This window comes from Marmota flaviventris, chromosome 9 (assembly GCF_047511675.1).
Source record: "Marmota flaviventris isolate mMarFla1 chromosome 9, mMarFla1.hap1, whole genome shotgun sequence".
In the NCBI taxonomy this organism is placed as follows: domain Eukaryota; kingdom Metazoa; phylum Chordata; class Mammalia; order Rodentia; family Sciuridae; genus Marmota; species Marmota flaviventris.
This window is the reverse complement of record NC_092506.1, coordinates 116971136-116983621: the sequence shown is the minus strand read 5'-3', so window position 1 is coordinate 116983621 and position 12486 is coordinate 116971136. Positions and strand designations below refer to the sequence as shown.

General features: G+C 38.6%; 1 protein-coding gene across 3 annotated transcripts in view; it reads left to right on the top strand.

Annotated features, from left to right (window-relative positions):
• Positions 1 to 12486, top strand: part of Opcml (opioid binding protein/cell adhesion molecule like) — a 536087-nt gene that overhangs the window by 290468 nt on the left and 233133 nt on the right. For all 3 annotated transcript variants that reach the window (XM_027945504.2, XM_027945503.2, XM_027945501.1), the window contains exon 2: positions 503 to 735. In XM_027945504.2, coding sequence (XP_027801305.1) covers positions 503 to 735 — 233 coding nt within the window. The remainder of the gene's footprint in view (positions 1 to 502; positions 736 to 12486) is intronic.

Genomic DNA, 12486 nt, shown 5'->3' with positions numbered 1-12486 from the left:
CTTAGGGGTACAAGGAGATTATCAACACCTGGAAGGTCTGGAGGTAAATAAGTTCAAGTTTTGATTAACTAAAAGTTAAGTATTTGCTTTGTGGATTATCTGTGACCTATTTGAAATACTGATCCACTTTTGCACCCCTGTGCCTCTGGGCCATTTCTCCCACAAGATGGTAAATGTGCTCAAGAAATATAAACTAATTTTCATATAAGCCTAAGGGGAAAATAAGAGGGAAACCAAATGCACAATGAAGATATTCACATAATATGTTCCTACATCAAATAGAAATGATTTTGCATCATCAGTTCTTCAGAATGATTCAAACCTCTCTTACCTTATATTTAGGACTTTTCATAAATAATTGATTGTTTCCTTGTAGCACTGTTATGTAGATTCATTTACTTCTTGAGATACACTACTATATTGATAATATAATTTCTTATCATCTCTCTCTTTCTCCTTTCTTCCTCTCTCTTTCCCCATCCTATCCCCATGTCACTCACAGGTGTACCATAGATGATCGGGTCACTCGGGTGGCCTGGCTAAACCGCAGCACAATACTCTATGCTGGCAATGACAAGTGGTCCATAGACCCTCGTGTGATCATCTTAGTCAACACACCGACCCAATATAGCATCATGATCCAAAACGTGGATGTGTATGATGAAGGTCCGTATACCTGCTCTGTTCAGACAGACAATCATCCCAAAACTTCCCGGGTCCACCTCATAGTGCAAGGTAAGTCACACCTGGACCAAGGGCCGACATTCTGTTCAGTGATGGAGGGGAAGAGGGATCTTAGTGTTTGTTCTGTAATGTTAAAAGGCACAAAAGTTTACTTTGTTAAATACATAGACTGAGAACTGAATATCTTTTGAAAGTTTTTTTTTTAAAAATATTTTGTCTCTAGTCCTTCTGTTCTCAATAGTAAATTGTTTTGCCTGTACCAGTTAAACCTCTTAAGTAACTTGGCATGCTAGAGATGGGGAATGATATATTCAATGATATATGAATGCAGTAGCACTCAAGACACTTTTTTATTGCCTTTCTGAGTATTGTTTTATAATAAAAGGCTAATGTTGATGTGAAATCATGTGACTTTATTTTTGCATAGCTGCTGGTTGTGCATATTCTGAGTTGGACTCTCATGCTGGTCAAAAAGTTCCTGCCTGGCATTGCTTCTATGTTTAAACTCTTTCATTTCTACAATGGAGCCTAGAGCCAAGAGGGGCATTACTCAAATATCTCCATGTCAATGTTGGAAGCAAATACATATAATTAAAAAGATATAGGACAGGGGTAGAATGGCTTAGCTCATCCTCTTTTTTTAATTGATTTTTTAAAAAAAATTACAGTGGAATGCATTACAATTCTTATTACACATATAAAGTACAATTCTTCATACCTCTGGTTGTATATAAAGTATGTTGACACCAATTTGTGTCTTCATACATGTACTTTGGATAATGATGTCTATCATATTCCACCATCCTTGCTAGTCCTCTGCCCCTTCTCTCTTTCTCTCCCTCCCCTCTGCCAGAGGGAGCATAGGTGGAATAGATGAATTCTCGTTCTCTCTTTAATTAATAATTAGTATAGATCAGGCACAGTATCATGTTTGCTTTTTAAAATAGTTTTAAATTTAAGTTACTCTTTGTAGCATAAAAACACAGAATTAAAGAAATGTCATAATCTCAGATATTAGGTACTAAATATTAAGAATTAAAAATTCATTCAGGTAGAATTTGTGAGAATTTGAGAACCCTTTGGAGGCAAGGCAGCAGTCAAAATGAACTTATTTTGGACTGATCCAATTGCCATCACTGTGCAAAACATTTTCTGAGATACTGTCTCACGGTAGGGATTAAGTTCCAAGCAGACAAATTCCATCATCTAGAGGGACATCCCTTCTCCACCAAAGGAGAGGTTTAGATGGACATTTCTCAGAGCATCCTTGGTTGACATCTTTGGGACATACACTAAGCTCTTAAGATCTCCTTTTGTAATTTAGTTTTTAGCAACTTCCTTTTATAATATCACATCTGCCAACGAGTCAACAGTTTTTTTTTCTTTAAGATTATGAGAGTGTACCACATCTTTGATTAAAAGATGTCCTCATCTCTGCTTTTTTTTAATATGCTATTCATTTCAGTTGATTTCATGGTAAGTGATTGATTAGGTATTAGTATCTATTCACATTCAGTCACTTCCACAATTCAGAATGTCCATTTTTTTTTCTTTGAACAGAGCAACTCTTTGCTAGCATAGCATCCAGGTTTGCCTCTGTGGGCCATTTGTAATGGATGTGTTGGACCAGGGATTCGTTTGCTGCAACTTCTGTTCCCTAGCAGTCCCTGGGACAGCCATATTGCTTGAAGCATGGCGTCCATCCATCCTATGAGTCCTTCTCTCACTCCCACATGCTTTCAGATACAGACACTGCCATATGACAGATACCTCTAGGTGCTTCTTGTGCCCATTCTCCATACATGTCCCATCCAACGGAATAGCTGGGCAATGATCACTTTTTGGAGCTACAAGACTGCCTACTATCTGGAGATAAAGACAACAGTCACATCTGATACATCTCAAAGGATGGGGGAGGCACTTGGTGGGATAGTTGTAAGAGATGAACTGGAATGTCTGCAGAAAGTTTCTGAGAATGTAGAAAATGGGGGAGTTCTAGCTATTCCACCTACCACCTGGGCTTGGTTCCAGAGGAGCTGAGATTCTCAGCATTGGAAATGACATGTCAGTGGCACTTCTGTGGCCTGGACAACAAAGTCATCTTCACATTCAGGAAATGTGGCACTGAAATAAAAAATAACTGTCAGGCACTGTGCAGAAACAGACTCAAATAGAACAAAGCTATTGGTTTCTAAGGAATGAGACAGACTGTGTAAGCACATCAAAGTCAATACAGGCCATGAAGAGTTTGTGATGCTGGGCTTTGGGGGATGATGTTCTTTATAATGCACTTTGAGCAGTTCTTTGGACAGGAATGAGGAAGCCTATGGTATCTCTCTGGAGGCCTCCCAGCCTCTGGTCAGAAACAGTGTGAGGATGGAGGAGATTCAGGGCAGCAGCTTCTTCTAGCCCAAAGGTCAGCTCCTCACAGTCTTCACATTTCAGATTCAGCCCTCCTTGACTCTGGCTATTTGAGGCAGCCTATGAATCCCAAATGCAAACATCGGGGTGAGTAGAGGTGGAAGGGGAGGCTCTGCTCTTGGAACACTAGACAGATAGGTCTTTCTCTTTTCAAAGAGGCAACACCGAAGGAAATTGGGAGCTGTGCTCCCTTCTGTCTTGGTAGCAATGTGACAATGTGTTCTCACTTTAGAAACCAGTTGAATTACTGAAATGGATGTAGAGACCCCACTGCTCAATGAGAAAGAAGCCCAAGCATTCTCCTTCCTCCCAGGAGTTATCAGCTTTTGTCCAGTCTATAGATTAATTTTTTAGACTTAGTGTTAGTTCAGGTTAGATAAAGATAATGAAAGTTTCCTAATCCTCTTAAAGAAGATTTATCTGACTGAGTAGAAAGCTTTTGGAATACAATAAGGTGTGTATAAAACTGAGGCCTAATCTTGCCTTTAATTTCAAACTGCTGATGGATATTGATTTTGCAATGAGAAAAACTGAAAAATTTCCGAGCTGCAACTTGTCTGTTTTTTAAAAAAAATGTTTATTTATCTTCTGTCCATTTGAGAATGTTAATATCTCACAACTTCTGCCAACTAGGTGCCATTAGCATGAGGAGATGATTCCCACAGGACTCCCAGCTTTATTTTCTTTTTCCTTCTATGTAAGGAACTGAGAGATACTCTGTGGCTAACCTCAGTGCCTGTCCTTTACTGTATAAAGCATCCTTTGCCACATATCTGATTAATTGATTTCTAAGTCCATCTCCTTGCAAGAAGCTGTCTTCATTAAAATCTGATCACTGACACCTGAGTTAATTTTGCCACTGAAAGGATCATTTCAAGTCACCATGTGAGCATGTGTGGTAATGTGATTAGAATGCATACATAGGTGTTAAGGAAACCCAGAATAAGGGGACTGCCACTGTGATCAGGTCATTCAGGGTAGGAAAATCCACCTGGCATTTGTCTGGAATAAGCTGGAGGAACAAGGAGAGGCTACAGGTTGCTCCCACCATCTAAATGCTGTGATGAGAGTGGACTGTGAGTCCACCTGTAGAAATAGAGAAGTGATGAAGAGATATTATCCCAAGAAAATGGAGAACATTAATCTCAATGCCTTTAAAGAAGAAGGATTAAATGATATCACCCATATTTTTGAGATTGGGATAATGTTGGTGGTCTTGGTAGCAACTGGGGAGGTTGGATACTGTGCACTCAGAAAGAACAGTTTTTGGCCCACTGGGTTTAGGGATAAAGAAAACACAGACATCACATTGGTACTATGGAATAAGGGCACAGGTTTAACTTAGGGGTATTTGAGATTCAACATGAATTTACTAGTTTGAAAGTAGGTAAAGTTTCTGAGATCAGCTATTTCCAGAGAACAGCAAGAATCATAATTTATCATATCTATCCCCAGGATTTAGCATGCTGTGTGAGGCAGTATAGGCACTCAGCAAATGTTTGTTTGTAAGGTCAGCAGAAGAATGGATTGATTCTTCCACTGTGATAGCACACTGGCATGGTGATCATGACACCTCTGCAAGTAGGCAGGGGTGAGGGGTGAGTCTGACATTGTCCCCATGACTTGGTGTAGACAGAAATGGGGAAAGTTCCTTGGAGGGAAGGAGGTCTTGAATGTGATGCATAAGGAGGTCTTTTATAGCAGGGATAACATGAAACCCATGCATTTATTTAGCACTTACAAAGACAGTCACAATCTCTGTCTCATTTGATCCTCACAACAAGCCCTGGGAGGTTGGAGTGTATTGAATTTTATCTCCATTTGAAAATTAGATAACCACAGCTCACAGAGGTTAGGAGACCCTCTAGGGCCCCCAGTGAGTAAGTAGCAGAGAAAGGTCTTGAACCATAGCCATATGACTCCAAGGTTAGTGTCTCTCCAGCACACACCAATGCCCTCCTCTGTCAACCATGTCCAGTTACTTCTGCTCCAGATTGATAGAAATTTCCCAGGTTTTCTGTGAATTCTTTTCTTTTTTTCTCTTTTTTCTGCTATTGACATTGCATTGTGCCAACAGAAATTAAGGACAAATCTACAAAGTTCAACAAAGGGAATTAACAATGAGGGTGGGACTCCAAACCTACCATAAATGGTATAGAGAAGCTGAGAGCAAGGAAGAAGAAGATAATTAATTTTCTAGTAGCTCAAGCCTCCAGGGATACACATTTTAAATGTTTCCACTTTATCCTGTGTAAGTACTGAAAACCCTGGCTCCTTTGAGGATCCAGAATCTAATTGTCATTCTAATCATCATTACTTCTTCAGCCTTCTGAAACTACACAGAGATCTATGCCTGCCCGTGGTGTGTGGCTGTTGCTGGTGTTTGTTAGGGAGGGCTGGATGCAACAGGAAGGCCAAGTCTATCTTTGTTCCTCTAATGTTGATATTCTCAATAGTCTCTCTTGGCTACGTTAGAAATCTATTTACTGTGAGCTCTTTTCTTTCATGGAATGGACACCTTTTATGAAGTCCAATTTTATTCAGAGGGCTAAAAATGATGCATTATTTGAATTCTCACATATAAGACTCCACAGCAAGCTTATGCACTTTCCATATATATGGAAGACTTCGGGTCTTTAGAGTCGGTTCATGGGGAAACTGGGTGTTACACTAAGTTTAGTTTTATATGTTAAGAAGTCTGATTTCCCAACCAGCCTAAACCTAGGTTTCCCTGAGTACCAGCCAAGTTCTGCATAGTCACATTAAGTATAATAAGCCTTATCTTAGATAAGGCTTACATCTAACCTTACATCTTACATCCTTACATCTAGCCTACAAAATATACATCATCTTCACATCTTTCAAAAACAGAAACTGGGGCTTAGAAAGATTGAAAACTTAGCTAGAGGTAATGGAACTACTAAGTACTTTAAATTCACTTCACTCCATTTATCCAGTTGAGTTAAGTTTTTGTTACCAGGAAAAAAAAGCTATCAAACTACAACAGTCAACAAGGCACTTTACATGCATTATCCTTTTGGATTATTTTTCACAAAAGCCCTGGAAGACAGAGCAGGAAGTCACCAGGTCAAAAGACAAGAAATGGAGATGCAGAGAGTTGAAAATGATTTGGAAGAATCAAACTGGCTAGAAAGTAGCCAAGCATCTTTTCAATGCCAGTTGTTTTTACTCTATATCCAAGCATTATGTATTGCCTGTACCGTACTACTAATTCAGAGCTAAGTAGATTGACAGGCAAATGTTCCCCTGTGTAAGAAAAAAACAAAACAAAGCAAAAGTTCTAGATTGCTACATAGAAGAGAGGATATCAAGGAGACAGTTCTGGGGTGGGGGCAGTGGGAGCCTGCAGTGTTTACAGTAGGGTGAAGGAGACAGAAACACAGGGCTTTTCTTTAGGGAATTAACTATTTTCAACTTTTCTTTTGTAACAAATCTCTCTTTCTCTCTCTCTCTCCCTCCCTCTCTTTGCCAGTTATTCAGTTATTTCCACTTCTTCTCCCAAATATTAGAGAGTCATTTAAATTAACATGTGTAATTATGAGCTTAAAGAAAAGCAAGCAGTCAACCTGAAATAAATTTAATTTATTCAGCCTCTATTTTAAATTATAATCACACTTGTTCTTCACAGAGGCAGGGTGGAAGAGTGGAAGGGAACACGTCTGGGCATGAGGACACTCACTCCACAGCCTGAGCTCAACTTTGAGCATCTCAAGCCTGTGTCTTCAGGACATTGCTTTGCTAGGCTTCTTTTCCTGGGATGAAGAATAGAATTTAATATAATTAGTTTTATTTATGTGCATATGTGCATTCTTTAATCCTGTGTGTATGTGTGTGTATTTCCATTTGGAAAAAAAAAATATTTTGACAAGGGTCTCTAAGCTGCAAATTCAATATATATGTACAAATAAAACATTATGCAAGCAAAATAATTAAAGAACTTATCTAGGTTTCATTTCCATGATTTTGAAATGTAAGGGCTGAATTTATGGTATGGAATTCCTTTCTAGGTATACCATTTTATTTATTTTAAACATAAATTGTATTAGAAATTTGATGTGACCAGGATCTTCTACTGTTTATATCTTCTACCTTTACCCTCTGGCAGAGCAATGAGAAAGTTGATCTTAATCTCTTTCCTATTTGTGTTTTCTCTAGGGTTCCTAGGATTTGCTGATACTGCTAGTTAGAGGTGACTGAGCATTCTTGGCTTTTTTGGTTAGTGAAATTGGAAAAATAAGACATCTGTCCTTCCCAGTTCCTCTCTTACATTTGTAAGCTCCACAACTTACATCAAATGTTTTTACTTGTGTGTGGGGGAGGGTGGAGGGTGGGGGGTGTATTGTGTGTGTGTATGTGTTTGTCTACTTATCCATCCATCCATCCATCCATCCATCCATCCATCCATCCATCCATCCCTCCACCCTTTATCGAAGAGTTAGTGTAACTAAGGAAGCAACTACAACATAGAAGGACTCAAAAATGCCCTGTTGTCTTCAGAATACCCTCTGCATCCTATAAGAAAAGATATCTTGAGAATCTTCCTTCACAAGAAGGGCATCCTCCTGCAGGCTCCCTCCATGCCTTTCCTGTTCTCCTGTCCTCAGGTAGAATGAGACCCTCAGTCTAGTACTCTTGACAACCATCTATCCCTGTTCTCACATCATATTACTCAGCTGTTACCTAAATTTGACACCTCCTGTAGCCAGCACAGAATTGATGTTTGCTGCCACCAAATCTCCTGGGTAGCAATACCTTTCGTGATGTGTTGTATAGTTGGTGACAACATAGTTCAAAACACATTTATATAAAAAGATGATTTCTCCTTTTATCAGTCATCTTCTCTCATTATTGTAAGGAGAAATGTGAGACTGTTCTGCTCTGCTTAGGCTCTAAGCCCACAACCCACATGTGAGCGCGTGTGCGTGCGTGTGTGCGTGCGTGTGTGTGCGTGCACACACACAGATGCACACAGACACACACATACTCAGGATTTCACAGGCCTCCTGGCTATTTCTTCTGTAGCTTCTTGAATTTCATCCCACCTTCCACTAAACATGTAGGTTCAGCCTCCAGCTACAAAAGAAATGGGGGGACATGCTCATTTTATAACATTTATACTCTATTGATTATAAAACTAATAAGAGATGATATTTTCCAAGGTGAACAACACAAAAACAAAATTTAGTGTGGGATAAATTCCTTGCCATGGCTGACAATGACTGGTTCTGACTGCCAAGAGGAGAGCCCTTGTGTTTGAGAGTCCTGGCTTGGAAAGTGTGTGGGCTTGATTTGAGCAAAGGCAGAAATTCTCTTCAACCTGATCCAAGAAGGTGCTGCCAGTGATTTGGTCATACATATAGAAGCCAAAAAGAGAAGTGTCAAGGCCTGGGCTTGTCATCTGCCTTCTTTGCAATACAATTAAATAAACAGAAGACTCATAATAAAGCTTGTTCTCAAAATAATCACTGATGTGGAGATGAAGGAAAAATTAAAATGCCTGTTACAGTTCTGCTCAATTTACATGGTGATCTGAGCTTATTTCCTAAGAAGCCAGTCTACGGGTAGGTCTGGTAAATACAGCAATCTGATTTCACATGTTCCTATTGCTGAGAGCAAAGGAGCAATTGTACCTTAGAAGAAGGGTAAATTAGTAAATGTTCTATAAAGTCTTCTAATGTTTAGATGAAAGTTCAACATGACTCTCATATCATAACATATGTTATGTGTCATTGTACCATCAATAGTAACATATGACTATAATAACAGTCACATAGTATACTTCACCATTCACAAGTTTGGTTGGTCATAGTTTAATATCAAGACTAATGGAATCTAGAGTAGTAATGTTTTCCTACATGTAGCAAGTAAATACATATTTGGGGAATTTGACATTTACGTTTAAACATAGTGTCTTAACAACAATAACTGTCCATAATTCTTGTTCCTATTTTGGTTCTTCGCAAGCATATTGAAACCCCTTTGGCTATTCTTTCACTAATAATTCTCCTCTCTAGGTAGAGAAATTGAAGAGCAATGAAAGTGAAGTAAGATTATCATAGGAAAAGGATTCAAGGATTTATTTTTTAATAATCATAAACTATGGCAATCATTTTAGAGATATTACCCAATTCCATTTTCAGGGTTTATTTGCTTTACTGTACTGGGGATCAAACTCAGGGCTTTCTTCATGCTAGGAGCTAACTCCCAAGACCCAATCATATTTTCCTGTTAACCACCAGAAGTTGGGATTCTTTTCCCTAATTTTCTCCACTCATCTCTTTCCCTACCCTTCCCTCCCTTCTTCCCCTTCCCCCTCCCCCTCCTCCTCCTCCTCCTCCTCCTTCTTCTTCTTCTTCTTCTTCTTCTTCTTCTTCTTCTTCTTTCTATCCTCCTCCTCCTTTTCTTCTTCTTCCTCCTCCTCTCTCTCTCACTGTGCCAAGGATGGAACCCTGCAGCACTTTACCAAAGTCCCCCCGCAATACTTTTTAAAATTGGTGCTTGTTACATATTTGTACATGCACACAATATCACAATATAATTTGGACAATATTACTCCCCAGAAATTACACAATCTCCCCTCCTCTCACCCACTAATCCCTGTTGTTCATTTTACTGATCTTCCTTTGATTTTCATGAGATCTCATACACACAACTTTCTTTTTCTTTTTCCACTCTAGCTTCCACAAATAAGAGAAAACATAGCAACCTTGACATTCTGATTTTGACTTATTTCACTTAACATAATGATCTTATATACCATTTGTTTTCCTGAAAATGACATAATTTCCTTTTCCTTGTGGCCAAATAAAACTCCATTGTGTATATACCACATTTTCTTTATCCATTCATCCATTGGTGAACACCTAGACTGATTTCATGATTTGGCTATTATGAATTGTGCTGTAATCAACATGGGTATATATGTATCATTGTAGTGTGATGCTGAGTTTTTTTTTTTTTATCTTTTCTTTTCCTTTCTTTTTTCTTAAGACAGCGTTTTGCTAAGTTGCTGAGACGGGCCTCAAACTTGTGATGCTCCTGCCTCAGCTTTTAATTCAGTGTGGATTATGGGCATGCACCACTGCACTTGGTCATTTTCCTTATTTTTTGAATTAGGGAACTGAGGCTCAGAAAGGCTAAGGAAATTGTTCTAGGGCACCAGGTAATAAGTAGAGGGCTTGATCCCAGCTCAGTCTACAATGAAAGCCTGCCCTCAGCCCTTTTGCTTGCATTCCATACCTTTAAATGAACAGATTCAGAGTGATACATAGGTAAGCACTCCTTGTCAGGTTATCTCTGAATAATAAACTTCTGTCTAGTTTCTTTACAGTGTGGTGGCACATACTTCTAATCCCTGTGACTCAGGAGGCTGAGGCAGAAGGATTACAAGTGCAAGACCAACCTCAACACCTTAGAGAGGCCCTAAGGACTTAGGGATGTTGCTTAGGGGTTAAGAAACCTGGGTTCAATCTCTGATACAAAAAAAAAAAATCTGTCCACCTTAAATTTTTTACTCTCCTTCCATTTGATTTATCTCAGTAATTATACATTTTTTTCTTATAGTTAATATCAGCTCTGGATCCACATTCCCAGTCCTTAATTTCTTCCCAAATTCTAATATCTTATTTCTAATTCTGTCCTGAGCTCCTCAATCTGTAGATCACAGTGTTATCTTAACATGTTCCACACTGAATTTGTCTTCTTGATTCCAACCTGTTTCTCCTGTTTTAAATCACGTTCCAATTCATGGAAACACCACCCTCATGTAAAACCTAGGCTTAAGCTCTGATTCTTCTTTCTCTTTTGCTTCTCGGTTAAAGCAGATGCCATGTCCAATAAAATCATTCTCTTCCTTTCTGTTCGCACGACCACTATCATCAAGTGCAGGATCTCATTCTCTACTGTCTTTTCACTGTCACAACCTAATTGACACCCAATCCTCAGTCTCTCCCTCCTATAATTCATTTTAACAACGTTGCTAAAGTATTACCGAGGCATATATCTGATCGTGTCTTGTCTCCTCATGATTTTTAAAACATATTTCTTATTTTTAATTGACACAGTAATTGTACATATTTATGGGGTGCAGTGTGACATTTCAGTATATGTAAACAATGTGTAATGATCAGATCAATGTAATTGGCATATCCATCACCTCTGACATTTATCATTTCTTTATGTTGGGAACATTCAAAATCCTTTTGACTAGCTATTCTAAAATATGCAATTAATTGTTAGTGACTCTCTTTTGATAATAAAATTGTCAAAACCTCGTAGATCATCTTTCCAGGCACTGAAAAACCCAGTGCCAATCCTGCTCTTTCAGTCTTGGATTGTGTTTCTTCATTTTTGCATGCCATACAACACATAGTTGCATTTATTCTTGTACAGCCCCTCATATCCAATATCCTGGATTATTTTCCATTTCTTACACAATTCATCTGTCTTGAATATTCTTCTTTTCTCTGGATTTCCAATCCTACCTAAGGCAGCACTGCCCAATAGAGTTTTCTGTCATGATGAATATACTCTATATTTGTGGCTTTTCTGAGATTGAATTATAGCTAGTACAAATGAGGGACTGAATTATCAGTTTTATTTAAGTTTAATTAACTTGAAATAGTCACATGTGGCTAGTGGCTATTGCATTGCACAACACAGTTACAGAGCTGCTAAATCACTCAAGCTGCTAAATTTCTTTGAAATTCCACTTGCTGTTTTACCTCATTACTGCTTTCTAATACCTTTAGCAGCAGCAGCTTCCAAGCCACAGCCACCACCACTATTGCTGCTGCTGCTACTTTTTTATCTTTTTTGAAGATTTCAGTTATTGCTCGGTCTAACTTTCTTTTCCCCCTAGATTACAATATTCTTGAAGGCAAAAACCAGAGATGGCTCCATAATTTTTCAGAAGGCACAACTCAGGGACAGCAATCTGAATTAGCATGGCCACAAAAATAGCTCTTTAAGACGTTTACATTACATTTTGCAAATCTAGAACAATAATACCAATATGCCATAAATATATTTTCATTAACATTTTCTACAAAAATCAAGAAAAAATGTCAACCATTCTTAGGAGATAAAAAGCTTCTCAAAGACAGATTTTACTGGGAGAAATAGTGGAGATAAAAGGAGACCATACCACAAAAAGTAACATACAGCTTGGATTTATTCCCTTTGCTTCCCTGTGCTTAGGATAGATTGCTGTACACTCTAGGCATCAAAAATATATCTGTTGAATAAAGAAGTTCTTAGTGAAACCTGTAAAACGAGACTATAATTTAGACCTTCTGGGGAAGAGTTCCTTCAGTGGTGTTGGAAATCACCTCAAACTAGGTGCTCCCAATGGAGCCTTGG